A 16,688-nucleotide genomic window follows, 5' to 3' on the forward strand; every position below is an offset into this window, starting at 1 on the left:
GTTCTATAAAATTTATATTCCGTTTTCTACAACTGCACTGAGATTTGTACATAGGTCAAAATTAAAACTGGCTGGTGTTACTGATGTGTTTAAATTATGGGTGGTTGTATGATCATCAACTGCCAAAATAAATAAGAAAAAGAGGTGTGTGCAGCGCAGCAGATGACACCGCACGCGCGTATCCGACATGTGGAATGCGGAATGCCAGACCGCTGTCACGCTGATCGGAGGACCGGAGCGGCGCTGAGGTTGCGGGTGGCACTTCTCGAGTCGTTCCTGTCAAACGGGATTGCCAGCGAGCGCCGTGGACCAGTATATAAGCCGCGGCCGCCGGCCGTCACCATAGACGGACGCCAGCACTGACCAGCGGACGACATGGCTTGTAAGGTGAGGCTCCACACTGGCAGTACATTCGATGTTGTTACAACGCCGAGACTGCTACGGTCGCAGGTTCGAATCCTGCCTCGGACATGGATGTCTGTGATGTCCTTGGGTTAGTTAGGTTTAAGTTGTTCTAAGTTCTAGGGGACTGATGACCTCAGATGTTAAGTCCCATAGTGCTCAGAGCCATTTTTTACAACGCCGAGTCTGTAGCTCTCAATATTCAGACAATCCCTGGCCGTCTGCGAATGACATGATTTCATCATCATAGTCATCATCATTAGCCATTTGGGAATCACTGTTGTGATAGGCCTAAACTATGCTTCCACAGCATTACGTTTTCGACCATTGCTACCCATGCTGTTCCTGCAAGTTTGCTAATATCCTCTGCACATCGCCCATTTGGGCACCGTATCGGTCTTTTTCATCTGTTGCAAATCTGCAAAGATTTGTATCTGTGAATACGTCATCCATTTGCCTGGCTACGTGGCGTAAGTTTATTTACACAAAGAAAGTAGTTTTAAAGGAGGATCGGTTCAGTTTTTGGACAGAATAATTAAATCAACAATTCGATTGCCGTCCGTACATTCCGTATATTAAGAAGATCCGCTTTTAGACTGTTAGGTTAGTACATTATACATGGTCTATTGTTGCAAATGAGCATCAGGAAATGGCTGCAACAAATAGAAAATAAATAAATAAATGCCGTGTGACTAGGGTCTCTCGTCGGGTAGACCGTTCGCCGGGTGCAAGTCTTTCGATTTGACGCCACTTCGGCGACTTGCGTGTCGATGGGGATGAAATGATGATGATTAGGACAACGCAACACCCAGTCCCTGAGCGGAGAAAATCTCCGACCCAGCCGGGAATCGACCCGGGCCCTGAGGATTCACATTCTCTCGCGCTGACCACATTTTATTTTTTTAATCTCAATTTTTTCGCTTTCGTTCGTTGCATCTGGTTTGGGCGGACGTCGTAAAACACCCGTTTAAGTTCGTTGTTGATCGATTAACTCAGTTTTTTTATTACAGAGGGCTGCTAACCCTCTGACCGAAGACGCTGAGCTACCGTCCCGGCGTCCACTCAGCTACCGCGGGCGGAGAACAAATACGAAGGAAGTAGTTCATTGGTTACCACAATGGGCCTACACTTGGCGGGAGCAAGCCATAAATCCACAACAAGGCATCATGAGTTAGGAGTCCCTCTAGTTCTTCTTCTTCAAAATTTCACGTTAGGCTCCGCCAGTCATTTGTGTTCCCAACTTTCGCAACCCATTCTCCTTTTCTCAGCCCTATCGCCTCAGTATACCTGTCGACATCATCAACCCGTCTTGTCCGGGGGCGTCCTCGGCCCCTTCTGCTCTCCACGGATCCTGAGAATGTTACTCACAGTAGTCTTTCCTCTTCCATCCTAATTAGGTGTCCAGCCCCCGCCAGTCTTCTGTTCTCCATCCTCTGGGTCTATTTCAGCGTGCTAAATTACTTTAGGGGGTTATCTTGATGCTTCAGTTAGAATTGTGACTACTGGTTAAATCCCTATACTTTGAGCTAGTCCTCTGCACCAATTATCTTGACTCAGCAAAGACGCTGGTCTGTTACATTAGCCTTTGCAAAACGTGTGTGGGTGCCCCTCCCAACACATTCTTTGGTGTTTCGCCAAATGTTTGCAATTTAGTTTTTGCAACGTGTAGCCAGAGCTAGCCCAACAAATCCTGCCTCTCGCGTCTTTCATACGACACCCAACGTCAACGGAAAGCGTCAGTTTGTTTCTCATTACAGAGGAATTGATTATTAAAGTGAAATTTTACGTGCCCATTCCATGGAGTGGCCCCAAATTAGTCTGTTTTAGTGCCGGCTACGGGTGCCAAACTTCACGCATGGGGCGTTTGTGAGCCACGGGTGGGCCAAAGCCCTTAATGTCACTCGGCTTTGCTCGCTCCTTCTCGGAAGTACCCGGAACAGCGCAACATTGCATTTAGCACTGCTGTGCGGCATTTTTCGGTCGGCACAACCCTCTCCAGTTCAGCAGAATAATGCTATTAGCGCTGTTTAATCTGCGTTCTTGGTTGAAGTGTTGTGTCGGCTACTGTGGTAGTCAGCACAGACGCAAGCAAGGAAAGACAGAAATTGCCATGGCCGGTGGCAGGAATCCAAAATCATAACATTTGAAGATTAATAGGACAGTTTATTTCTAAAAGGAAAATAAACGTAATTTAACTTGCTTCCTGTGCCTCCTACGTGCAAATTTCTTTGACATACCATTATTAGTCGCAGAACGCAGACTAAGTATCAGCTTGCTATTACTCGGTACTGATGCTCTCGAAGTCTGGACCGAACTGGGTCCGAGCAGCGATGGGAGGCTGGTTACGTCAGCGTTGACAGGGGGCGCTGAACTCTGCCTTCCTGGAGGTGTGGCGCTGACCGCTCTCTCCACTGGTGCTGGTCAGCGCCTTCTTGATACCGTTTCGCGGCGCTGCGGTGGCTGGTGTGCAGTCGATGCTTTAGGACTGCACATGAAGGCCGTTCACAAATCCAGTGGCTGTTTGCACGATCGACTGCATTGGCCTCTTACTTAGCTTGCGTTTATCGCGAATCTCTTGCCCAACGTAAAGTCCGGAGCGACTGGAAAAAAGCGCAGGTGACGCCTGCATATAAGAAGGGTAGAAGGACGGATCCTCAGAATTACAGACCAATATCCTTAACATCGGTTTGTTGCAGGATTCTCGAATATATTCTCAGTTCGAATATAATGGATTTCCTTGAGACAGAGAAGTTGCATTCCATGCATCAGCACGGCTTTAGAAAGCATCGCACCTGCGAAACGCTACTCGCCCATTTTTCACATGATATCTTGCGAACCATAGATGAAGGGTATCAGACGGACGCCATATTCCTTGACTTCCGAAAAGCGTTTGACTCGGTGCCCCACTGCAGACTCCTAACTAAGGTACCAGCATATGGGATTGGTTCGCAAGTATGTGAGTGGCTCGAAGACTTCGTAAGTAACAGAGTGTTCATCGGAGGTGAGGGTATCATCTGGGGCGCCCCAGGGAAGTGCCGTAGGTCCGCTGTTGTTTTCTATCTACATAAATGATCTTTTGCATAGGGTGGATAGGAATGTGCGGCTGTTTGCTGATGATGCTGTGGTGTACGGGAAGGTGTCGTCGTTGAGTGACTGTAGGAGGATACAAGATGACTTGGATAGGATATGTGGTTGGTGTAAAGAAGGGCAGCCAACTCTAAATATAGACAAATGTAAATTAATGCAAATGAATAGGGAAAAGAATCCTGTAATGTTTGAATACTCCATTAGTAGTGAAGTGCTTGACACAGTCACGTCGATTAAATATTTGGGAGTAACATTGCAGAGCGATATGAAGTGGGACAAGCATGTAATGGCAGTTGTGGGAAAGGCGGATAGTCGCCTTCGGTTCATTGGTAGAATTTTGGGAAGATGTGGTTCATCTGTAAAGGAGACTGCTTATAAAACACTAATACGACCTATTCTTGAGTACTGCTCGAGCGTTTGGGATCCCTATCAGGTCGGATTGAGGGAGGACATAGAAGCAATTCAGAGGCGGGCTGCTAGACTTCTTACTGGTAGGTTTGATCATCACCCGAGTGTTACGGAAATGCTTCAGCAACTCGGGTGAGAGTCTCTATAGGAAGGGAGGCGTTCTTTTCGTGAATCGGTACTGAGGAAATTTAGAGAACCAGCATTTGAGGCTGACTGCAGTACAATTTTACTGCCCCCAACTTACATTTCGCGGAAAGATTACAAAGACAAGATAAGAGAGATTAGGGCTCGTACAGAGGCATATAGGCAGTCATTTTTCCCTCGTTCTGTTTGGGAGTGGAACAGGGAGAGAAGATGCTAGTTGTGGTACGAGGTACCCTCCGCCACACACCGTATGGTGGATTACGGAGTATGTATGTAGATGTAGATGCAGATGCAGACAGGTGGGATTCATTGTTCTGTACATCAAAAAGCACTTTGTACTAAATTTGAAGGCCTAGATCACGCGAAGAAGTTGGTGGTACGAATAGTAAAATCTCTGAAGTCGCACATATTATTCCATTGTTAGCTGCAATACATTTCAGTGCAACTGAACGAAGAGTATGCAGACTTCATGTGTTACTGCAAAGTACGTAGGTTAAGTCAAGGGGCAGGACTGAAACGATTTTTCGATTTAAATCTCGCCATTGCTGAATTAATGAAAGAAAAAAGAGTGCAGGATCCAAAATTAGAACATCGCGAATGGAGTGCAGACTTCGCATTTTAATTAGACTTGACTGCACACTGCGCACAGTGAGACATTGCAACGTAACTTCTTTCTGATTTGTTGGGGACGCATTTAAAAAGAAAATGGCATTGTAGAAGGGACACAGTCTGACAAAACAGTCCAGTTCCCTAAGCTCGTTACCATTAAAGAAAACGAAGAGTTTCAGGAATTTATTGTGGCTGTTAAAGAATTACAAGGATAGTTTTCTGCAAACTGTAAATCTTACACATGCATTCGAGATATTTTCATCTTCGTTTGCTGTCTCAGTTGAAAGCGCCTTTGTGCACGTGTAACTGATCGACCTAAAAAGTAATTCCCATTGTAATGTCAAGTCTTTATATGTTAAAACTGTCAAAGACATATACATTGCTTTCCTCGGATAGAATTTCGAAGTCTCCATAATGAGTTAGCAAAAGTGCTAAAATATTTCGTTCTGTGTATTTATGTGAAAGATCTTTATTCGATTATGAAACTAATAAGTCACGATTACGTAGCAACCTGAGTACGAAATTGTGATACTGTCTGCGTCTGTCCGTATGCCGGCAGTTGACACCATACAACAATTATATTATGTCTTCAGCGTGCCAAAGATAATTAAATAATACTGAAAATTTGTTTGGTTTTGTTGAGAAATGTGAAGTATAAAACCAAGTCATATGCAGTGTGACTGCATTGGCATTTAAATGCGGCTCATTCGCAGCTTCTCCCCTCTCCCCCTCCTCGTACTCAGGCAGTGTGGCGTGGAGGTGGGGGAAATGTGCAGTGAGACTGAGCTCTTTTGCACTAGGGCCCAGGCAAGGCCTGCGAGGCGAAATCTTGCGTGCCCATGGTCTAATGCGTTATTCGTTTTGTTGATGTGTACATACTAACAGAACAGCAAAACGCGAAGAATAATCACTACTCCAGCAGTGAGAGAGTAGCGCTTCTGCACAGCAGTAGCAGTCAGTGCGAGCTATAGCACTGCTGTCACTGCTTGGATACTGGTTATTCTTCGTTTTACACATCAATGAAAGGAATATTGCACAAATTTGGTACCGCTCTGTCAAATGGGCACGTAAAATTTCACTTAAAAATCATTTTGTTTGTAATAGGAAACAAGCCAACGCTGTACGTCGCATGAAAGACGTAATGAGCAGAATTTGTTTGGGATGAGTCCAGCTACACGTTGTTAAAAAGATATTGCCTAACTGTTAGAGAAAATGAGCCTGGTGGCTCTTAGGAGGGACACACTATGTATCGGTTTCAGAGTAGGTATTTAATGTGTTGGATTCCTGACAAAACACACACACACACACACACACACAGCTTTTACCTTTTTAAAATCGCGACATAATGCGTCTAATACTTTGCACTAGCCCCTGTGTATAAGATTTCTAAGCTATGCAGCACTACCTAGACAGGAGTTAGACATGTACATTTGCTGTAATAATTTGCTGATCTGATGTCTTGTTCAGAATGAATCTTCCACTGTGCATCGCTGTACACAAGAATGTGTGCTGTTTTAAAATTTCCTGAAAGATTAAGACTGAATACCAGGTTGGAGCTCGAACCTGGAACCCAGAATTTCGAGGGCAACAACATTACCGAACTTTTTTACCAACTGAGTTATTCTGGCACACTCTAGTTTACTTTTCAGCAAAATTCCTCAGCTAAGCTTACTGAAATCTTCCGATTAAATACGATCATATTTTATTTTAGTAAGTTTTGTCCAGACAAGCCACGGCCACAGTGAGAAATTGAAATCCTCCTTGCCGTGCGGGATTAGCCGAGCGGTCTGAGGCGCTGCAGTCATGGACTGGGCGGCTGGTCCCGGCGGAGGTTCGAGTCCTCTCTCGGGCATGGCTATGTGTGTTTGTCCTTAGGATAATTTAGGTTAAGTAGTGTGTAAGCTTAGGGACTAATGACCTTAGCAGTCAAGTCACATAACATTTCACACACATAGGAACATTTTTGAAATACTACTTGCTGATAGCGATGTTTAATGTAATAGCCTCAGTATCCAACACCCACAATTTTCTTTTGCCGCCTAAATGTTGTGATCTCTGTTTATCAGCAGGTGATAATTTTCGTGGCAGCCCTGTCGCTGGCCCACGCCGGTTACCTGGGCGTCCCTGCAGTCCTCGCCCCCGCCGCCCCCATCGCTAGGGCCTACGCCCCCGCTATCGCCGCCGCCCCCATCGCAAGGGCATATGCCCCAGCTATCGCTGCCGTCCCCATCGCCAGAGCTTACGCTCCAGCGATCGCAGCCGCCCCCGCCATCCGCGCCGCACCCGTCGCCGTGGCCGCCGCCGCCCCCGCCGCCGTCGCTGCCGAGTACGACCCGCACCCAGAGTACAGCTTCGCCTACAACGTCCAGGACGCGCTGACGGGCGACTCCAAGAGCCAGCACGAGAGCCGCAGCGGAGACGTCGTCCAGGGCAGCTACAGCCTGGCCGAGCCCGATGGCTCCATCCGCACCGTCGACTACACCGCCGACCCCGTCAACGGCTTCAACGCCGTCGTGCACAAGGAGGCCGGAGCCCACCCCGCCGTTGCCGCCGCCCCCGCCCGTGTGGCCGTCGCCGCCCCCGCCATCGCCGCGGCCCCGGCGATCGCTGCCGCCCCCGCCATCGCCGCCGCGCCAGCGCTGGCGTACGGTACCGGCCTCGGCTACGGCTATGCTAGAGCAGCCTACGCTGCCCCCGCCATTGCCGCCGCCCCCATTGCTAGGGCAGCCTACGCCGCCCCCGCCATCGCCGCTGCCCCCGTCGCCAGAGTCGCCTACGCTGCCCCCATTGCTAGGGCTGCCATTGCTGGGCCCGCACTGGCGTATGGAGGATACGGATATGGCGGATTGGGATACGGCAAGGCTATTCTTGGTTAAACCCCTTTGTACAAACTATTCATTCCGTTTTCGTGAATGTTTCTATTATCATACACTTCCTGTGTTACAAACTCTTCTATGTAAATAAATCGCTGTTCACTGTAACGTTGTAATTATTGTTTACTTCCTTCTGTCATGACAGTGAGACAAAACAAGAAGTTGACAATTCATGTTACGTCTTTGTAACACTATTGAATGAGAACACTTTTCTGAGCAGAAGGGAAACATTTGAGTTTTCGTAAGTTTTAGATTTATTTATGTCTTACTTTTGTTTGTTTTTTACTTTCTTCGGCAAGGACTGCCGCAACTTCTAGAAAATAAAGTTGTCGAAGTTTTTATTAGTACTTATTCTCGTTACAGGAAGCTAAATGTCACTCAGTGGAGAAACGTCTTTAATAATTAAATGCTCTTAGATGTGCCTTATAAAACTAAATGTTATTACCAAACCTGGCGTAAATAACATGTAATTAAAACACCTTCTAATGGAAAGAACAAAATCAGACGGAGGAATAAAAGCCTTTTTTATCTATTTCTTATGCCATAGGCTAGGTGTCACTCTTGTAATTAACATCGCACCCAATGTGTGCGATTGTTAAGTGTAAATGATTCAAACTGCATGTTACTAATTACACTTACACGTTTGTGTATGAGGAAGGAATGTTTTTATCTAGCTTCATACGCGATGTCAGCTTCGCAAGTAAGGTTTGTGACGCACCTGAAATGTTCTGTGAGAGATGATCCACAGACTGTGTTACTCCATCGTCTTGCAATTAACACTGTTACACAGGCTATCTCGACACTCTTTTATTCATAAGTACCTCGGTCGCATTGGATGGGTAAATTACAGTTAACTCACGAGCAGGCACGGCAGATCACAATGACTGATTACAGTTTGTTTTGTGCATTTTTCTTTTCTCTTTATTTTTTTTTTTTTTAATTTTTGTAACTTCTCGTTTTTAATAGTAGTTTTACCTTTTGTCTTTTATACATTTTTAGTTCTGACAATGCCTCCGTAGAATCGAAACCAGTTAGCTGTAAGTTATGTATCAAATACGAAGAAGATATCTGTGAATAAAAAAAAAGAGTATGCTGTAAATAGGCAGCATGCTTCAGTTTACAGTGTCAAACTTCATCTGTCGAAACTGTAATTATTGAAACCTTTTATAGTGTAACTGTTGATAGGTTGGACATAGAACATCAATACGATACTCCGATCAGTACATACGTTTTGCTATTTGGGCAACAAAATAACTGACTATGGCTGAAATAGGGAGGATATAAAAAGTAGATTCGCAATGGCAAGAGAAGCGTTTCTGATGATTACAAATTTGTTAACTTCGAATAAAGATTTAAGTGTTAGGAAGTCTTTTTCTGAAAGTGTTTATATGGAGTGTAGCCTTGTATGGAAGTGAAACATGGACGATAAACAATTTAGACAAGAAGAGAATAGAAGCTTTTGAACTGAATAATGCTGAAGATTAGATGGGTAGATCACGTAACTAATGAGGAGGTACTGAATAGAATTGGGGAGAAGAGAAATTTGTAGTTCAACGTCACTTCAAGATGGGATCGGCTGATAGAACATTCTGAAACATCACCAGTTTAGTCTCTGTCGGGCTATTATGGCCAGGGGATGTCAGCTGGTACGTACTTCTCCATTCAATAAACTTTACCAGCAGCCGTATACTTTAGGTCATTTTATTTTATTTCGAACGCAGCCACTTTCGGCAATTCATTTTGCCACCTTCAGGCCGCATATGCTTTATTATAATCAACGAGCTTATCGTATAGCGCCATAAAACTGGATACCATGAATCCCAATCGTTGTGCAGATGATTCATACGAAAGGGAAACACCAATTGAGCTCTCAGTGGATTCACGGTATCCAGTTTTATGGCGCTATACGATAAGCTCGTTGATTCGAAAAAAGCGTATGGGGCCTGAAGATGGCAAAATGAACTGCCGAAACTGGTTGATCCCGAAATAAAATAAAATAACCTAAAGTATACGGCAGTTGGTAAAGTTCACTGAATGGAGAATCACCAGTTTAGTTCAAAAATTCAAATGGCTCCAAGCAGTATGGGACTTAACATCTGAGGTCATCAGTCCCCTAGACTTAAAACTACTTAAACCTAACTAACCTAAGGACATCACGCACATCCATGCCCGAGTCAGGATTCGAACCTGCGACGGTAGCAGTCGCGCAGTTCCTTACTGAAGCGCCTAGAACCGTGCGGCCACAGCGGCCGGCACCAGTATAGTACTGAATGGAATGTGAGGGGTAAAAGTCATAGGGGGTAACCAAGAGATGACTACGGTAAGCAGATTCTGAATACATATACGTAGATAGTTACTGCATTTTTTTTTAGTATTGTGCTCCATCAAATGCTGTTTCACTGGGCATTATTTTCGTGGCTAGTTGTCCTAGACATGTAGTCCTTCTCGTGACATGGACACACTCATATCCTCTGAAGAAAGAGGTTACAACATACTGGTTGTAACTGCTCTCGCGTAGATACTTACGAATTATTAGCCGAGTCCAACCGGTTAGTCCACGTCGACTGCTCGACGTGTTAGCTCCATTCATAGCATTAATAACCTGAGGCCTTCTCGTGACCGAAGCAATTAAGGTTAGAGGTGTTTGACAGCTAGACGAGAAGGAAAACTGATTATTTCGTAAGCTGTGCAAACTTTCATAAGCGATCGTGTATTAATTGAGAAAAGGAAAAAGAATTGCATCTCTACCTAACAAAATTTTTGAGTTTGACTGGAGTAAGGGATATTCTAGTGTCTACATATAACACCAACCAAGTAGCTGCAATTTCAGAGTGGAATCGCACAACTATTTTAGATACTCGTTAGGAAAAGAAACAGATCCAACTTCTTTTACACACGTAAAATTTTAGTTTGACGTTTTCTTTACAATGAGAAAATCAAATAACTCTCGTATCTGCCTACCAGAGAAAACTGGAACTAGGTGATAATACGGTACGAAACATAAATACTCGAAACTGTGTTACTCCCGTTAAATGTGTAATACTTTTATAGCAGTTGCTAAAAAGTATGAGAATCACATGGTAATCAGTTTTGTGGAGCACTCTACAAATGTTACATAAAAGTTAGGAAGACTTTCAAATATCTGAATACATTATACATTTGTATTGTGATGAGCTAATATGTAACGTGTTGAGGTGCCTGGAGCTGTGTATGGAAGTTTTCGTGTTTGCAATTTAGTTTGTTAGTTGCTTAGTAGTTCCCTTTTCTCGTTCTTTTTAAACGGACAACCTAATGATTACTTTCAAAGAAGCTAAAACGGGCTTGTTTGACCTGAATCTAGAAAAATGCAATAGATGAAATGTTGTTGTTGTTGTGGTCTTCAGTCCTGAGACTGGTTTGATGCAGCTCGCCATGCTACTCTATCCTGTGCAAGCTTCTTCATCTCCCAGTACCTACTGCAACCTACATCCTTCTGAATCTGCTTAGTGTATTCATCTCTTGGTCTCCCTCTACAATTTTTACCCTCCACGCTGCCCTCGAATACTAAATTGGTGATCCCTTGATGCCTCAGAACATGTCCTACCAACCGATCCCTTCTTCTGGTCAAGTTGTGCCACAAACGTCTCTTCTCCCCAATCCTATTCAATACTTCCTCATTAGTTATGTGATCTACCCATCTAATCTTCAGCATTCTTCGGTAGCACCACATTTTGAAAGCTTCTATTCTCTTCGTGTCTAAACTATTTATCGTCCATGTTTCACTTCCATACATGGCTACACTCCATACAAATACTTTCAGAAAAGACTTTCTGACACTTAAATCTGTACTCGATGTTAACAAATTTCTCTTCTTCAGAAACGCTTTCCTTGCCATAGCCAGTCTACATTTTATATCCTCTCTACTTCGACCATCATTAGTTATTTTGCTCCCCAAATAGCAAAACTCCTTTACTACTTTAAGTGTCTCATTTCCTAATCTAATTCCCTCAGCATCACCCGACTTAATTCGACTACATTCCATTATCCTCGTTTTGCTTTTGTTGATGTTCATCTTATATACTCCTCTCAAGACACTGTCCATTCCATTCAACTGCTCTTCCAAGTCCTTTGCTGTCTCTGACAGAATTACAATGTCATCGGCGAACCTCAAAGTTTTTATTTCTTCTCCATGGATTTTAATACCTACTCCGAATTTTTCTTTTGTTTCCTTTACTGCTTGCTCACTATACAGATTGAATAACATCGGGGAGAGGCTACAACCTTGTCTTACTCCCTTCCCAACCACTGCTTCCCTTTCATGTCCCTCGACTCTTATAACTGCCATCTGGTTTCTGTACAAATTGTAAATAGCCTTTCGCTCCCTGTGTTTTACCACTGCCACATTTAGAATTTGAAAGAGAGTATTCCAGCCAACATTGTCAAAAGCTTTCTCTAAGTCTACAAATGCTAGAAACGTAGGTTTGCCTTTCCTTAATCTTTCTTCTAAGATAAGTCGTACGGTCAGTATTGCCTCACGTGTTCCAGTATTTCTACGGAATCCAAACTGATCTTCCCCGAGGTCGGCTTCTATTAGTTTTTCCATTCGTCTATAAAGAATTCGTGTTAGTATTTTGCAGCTGTGGCTTATTAAACTGATTGTTCGGTAATTTTCACATCTGTCAACACCTGCTTTCTTTGGGATTGGAATTATTATATTCTTCTTGAAGTCTGAGGGTATTTCGCCTGTTTCATACATCTTGCCCACCAGATGGTAGAGTTTTGTCAGGACTGGCTCTCCCAAGGGCGTCAGTAGTTCCAATGGACTGTTGTCTGCTCCGGGGGCCTTGTTTCGACTCAGGTCTTTCAGTGCTCTGTCAAACTCTTCACGCAGTATCGTATCTCCCATTTCATCTTCATCTACATCCTCTTCCATTTCCATAATATTGTCCTCAAGTACATCGCCCTTGTATAAACCCTCTATATACTCGTTCCATATTTCTGCTTTCCCTTCTTTGCTTAGAACTGGGTTTCCATCTGAGCTCTTAATGTTCATATCTTGATGTTCGTATCTGTTGAGACGCCAGACAAACGTGTGGTTCCTGAAGAGGGACAGCAGCCTTTTCAATAATTGCAAGGGCAACAGTCTGGATGATTGACTGATCTGGCCTTGTAACAATAACCAAAACGGCCTTGCTGTGCTGGTATTGCGAACGGCTGAAAGCAAGGGGAAACTACGGCCGTAATTTTTCCCGAGGGCATGCAGCTTTACTGTATGATTAAATGATGATGGCGTCCTCTTGGGTAAAATATTCCGGAGGTAAAATAGTCCCCCATTCGGATCTCCGGGCGGGGACTACTCAAGAGGATGTCGTTATCAGGAGAAAGAAAACTGGCGTTCTACGGATCGGAGCGTGGAATGTCAGATCCCTTAATCGGGCAGGTAGGTTAGAAAATTTAAAAAGGGAAATGGATAGGTTAAAATTAGATATAGTGGGAATTAGTGAAGTTCGGTGCCAGGAGGAACAAGACTTCTGGTCAGGTGACTACAGGGTTATAAACACAAAATCAAATAGGGGTAATGGAGGAGTAGGTTTAATGATGAATAGGAAAATAGGAATGCGGGTAAGCTACTACAAACAGCATAGTGAACGCATTATTGTGGCCAAGATAGATACGAAGCCCACACCTACTACAGTAGTACAAGTTTATATGCCAACTAGCTCTGCAGATGACGAAGAAATTGAAGAAATGTATGATGAAATAAAATAAATTATTCAGATAGCGAAGGGAGGTGAAAATTTGATAGTCATGGGTGACTGGAATTCGAGTGTAGGAAAAGGGAGAGAAGGAAACGTAGTAGGTGGATATGGATTGGGGCTAAGAAATGAAAGAGGAAGCCGCCTGGTAGAATTTTGCACAGAGCACAACTTAATCATAGCTAACACTTGATTTAAGAATCATGAAAGAAGGTTGTATACATGGAAGAACCCTGGAGAGAGTAAAAGGTATCAGATAGATTATATAATGGTAAGACAGAGATTTAGGAACCAGGTTTTAAATTGTAAGGCATTTCCAGGGGCAGATGTGTACTCTGACCACAATCTATTGGTTATGACCTGTAGATTAAAACTGAAGAAACTGCAAAAAGGTGGGAATTTAAGGAGATGGGACCTGGATAAACTGAAAGAACCAGAGGTTGTACAGAGTTTCAGGGAGAGCATAAGGGAACAATTGACAGGACTGGGGGAAAGAAATACAGTAGAAGAAGAATGGGTAGCTTTGAGGGATGAAGTAGTGAAGGCAGCAGAGGATCAAGTAGGTAAAAAGACGAGTGCTAGTAGAAATCCTTGGGTAACAGAAGAAATATTGAATTTAATTGATGAAAGGAGAAAATATAAAAATGTAATAAATGAAGCAGGCAAAAAGGAATACAAACGTCTCAAAAATGAGATCGACAGGAAGTGCAAAATGGCTAAGCAGGGATGACTAGAGGACAAATGTAAGGATGTAGAGGCTTATCTCACTAGGGGTCAGATAGATGCTGCCTACAGGAAAATTAAAGAGACCTTTGGAGATAGGAGAACCACTTGTATAGATGAGATATTTACCCATGAATGCAAACGTTGTGTCGGAATATAGCGTTCAGCAATCGATATGCGGTGTTTCCGCACCTTTCCTCTCGCCTTCATTGCCAAAAGTGCTGTAATAGTGATGTATTCTACTCAGCCACGGTTAATATTTCCCCATTCCTGTCCCTCCTGTCCCTCGCGTCGACGGGAAGTTAGCTCCTAACCGTCGTATTCACTGTCGCTGCCAATCTACCATTGTTGCTTAGAGCCATGTTTGTATTTGCCCGTCCTCCGTTTTCTTCATAGACTTATGTTATGTTGGACTCTTTGAAAACATGAACAGCTTTTAATTCCCTATGTAATTCGGTGCTCTCCGATACACACGATCGAACAGCGGAGGAGTGGTACTCAAGCGTCAACTTTAGGTTACAATATCTCCGGATGTAATTAACATTTTACAATGCAACAAACGGCACTGATTACGTATTTGTTTATATATTCAGATGTGCTAACAAAACTAACGTGGTTCCATTTTAAAAAAACTAGCTTTGTGTTAAAAAACATACTTCCGTGCATTTTTGTATGGTTTGTATTAAACAATTACACTAGCCCCTCTCCTCACGTTCGGTCTGTGGAATCGGTTCGTCGGTATTTGATGTGGTTTACGAAATATATCCAGCGGTAACGTTAGGTGACCCACCCTGTATAGTTAATGTAAAAATAAGAGGCGAAAAAATTAATATGCTGTCCGTTCGGGATTATATCGCTGCGTAACAAGGTTGCCAGCCCAATTACGGAACGATTTAGGAACAAGCTCCTAAGAAATTATTAACTACTTCAAACAAGATTCTCCTTGTGAAATAGTTTCATAACAGCAGTGATGTAGTTCATAACTTCTCCAAAAAATAAACTTCATCGCATATTTTATTTAGGGGCCTAGAAACATTGGTTTGCTTACAGATTTACGAGGTAATACATATAGACAACATTGATAACAATGGACTTTGTGTTGGCACATATTGCCCAATAAAGTGAGCCAAGTGTCACATTGATTAGTGGGTTAGTACACTGCCTGACGGAAATGGGTATTTCAGTGTAATTTCTGCACATACATACCATCGATGGATATGTAAAGATTCTTATTTGGAACTCTCTGCGCAGGCAGAACGGCCACCAGAGTGCTTCAGGGTTTTTCGTGCTTAGTGTTATTTCCAGGCCTAGTAGGGTATATAAAAGGCGCGAACAGCGTCAGATGCAGCGTGATCGCTGAAGGACACGGACATACTGCGTACTCGTATGAGACAGAGTTATGAGCATTTAAAAGAATTTGAAAGAGTCCTCATTGTGAGTCTGCTGGTCGCTTTTGAATGTGACCATGATTCGATGCTGGGCTGAATGGGAACAAAAGGGCAGGTATACTCGTTGTCAAGGCTCCTGTCAACCATGACAGGCCCTCCCACAAGGGAGGATCGCCCTATTGTATACCAACCACATCGCACATCGCAACCCCTTCACATCTGCGGCTACCATCCGAGAACAAGTAATGTACTCCATGCAGCAATCCGCGTTGCCCCGCATCATACGTATTAGGCAGTCAGCGTCCCATGAGTCGGCTGGCGTACCACAAACGGCTGTTTTGGACTGATGTCTTGATCAGAAAGCTTGGACTGCTGCTGAACGACATCAAATTTTGTTCAGGGCTGAGTCGCGGTCCTGTACCATCCCGGATGATTGTCGTCTCAAGTATGACGGCGACTTGGGAAAGGTCCCATTCTTCTAAAGTTATGAAGAGGCACAGCGGTGTTAATCCGCGTGTCCTGTTGTGGGGAGTCATCGGATATGACTTCAGGCCACGACTGACAGTGATTGAGGGAATTCTGACGGCACAACGGCACGTCACTAACATCCCGAACCTCATGTATTAACTATTATGGTGTCGGTATCGTGGTGCCATTTATCAACAGGACAATGCCCGTCCACACGTGGGACGTGTCTTTGTGAACTGTCTGTGTCATGAAGAAGTCTCGTGGACAGCGAGACATCCAGACCTGTCCCCGACAACGCCGAGTTCGTCCCAGTGCTAGTATCAAAAATATCGTGGACAATTTACAACAGTTGTGGGCCAGCTTGCTTCTGGAGTGGATACAATTGGCTTTGTGACACCCTTCCCAAACGAATAAGTGCTCGTATCCAGGTCAGAAGGTTTGCGTTGTCATACTGATAAATGGTCTTATACTTCCAAGTTCTTTTAAAATTCGAATCGACTTCGTAATAAGTGAAACAACATCACATATCCTCTCAACGTGGGTGTTCCACTTTTTTGTACAGCAGTGAATATTTCTGATAGTTTCTTTCTTAAAAAAGTAGAAAAAATTTGTTATAGCTTCTTTTCAGCTGGATACCACTGTGTCGTCATAAAATTCTTCGTTTCTACAGTTGAGTGAGCATGAAAATGTATCTAATGTTGATGAAAATTCATCAACTGCCAGCTCTATTTCCCCTGACAAATAAACCGGCGATAGAAATCAGATGTGGACGCATTTTAGCGGAGGACGTTCCGAAACTACAATCCCATTTAAAAACAGTGATTGCGAACACAACGTTGTGTTTGAAGGTT

At 43.7% G+C, this 16,688-nt stretch overlaps 1 protein-coding gene across 2 annotated transcripts; it reads left to right on the top strand.

Annotated features, from left to right (window-relative positions):
* The first annotated feature begins 349 nt into the window (after window positions 1–349).
* On the top strand, window positions 350–7,631 carry LOC124595760 (cuticle protein 21-like). Of its 2 annotated transcripts, none has more exons than XM_047134638.1 (2): window positions 350–387; window positions 6,717–7,631. In XM_047134638.1, exons 1-2 carry the CDS (start codon window positions 376–378, stop codon window positions 7,524–7,526), a joined length of 822 nt encoding a protein of 273 aa, XP_046990594.1. In that variant the 5' UTR covers window positions 350–375; the 3' UTR covers window positions 7,527–7,631. The 2 variants fall into 2 exon arrangements, with proteins under 2 accessions (XP_046990594.1, XP_046990595.1); XM_047134639.1 differs by having other exon boundaries at window positions 352–387; window positions 6,720–7,631.
* Window positions 7,632–16,688: the final 9,057 nt, after the last annotated feature.

This window comes from Schistocerca americana, chromosome 2 (assembly GCF_021461395.2).
Source record: "Schistocerca americana isolate TAMUIC-IGC-003095 chromosome 2, iqSchAmer2.1, whole genome shotgun sequence".
NCBI classification, from domain to species: domain Eukaryota; kingdom Metazoa; phylum Arthropoda; class Insecta; order Orthoptera; family Acrididae; genus Schistocerca; species Schistocerca americana.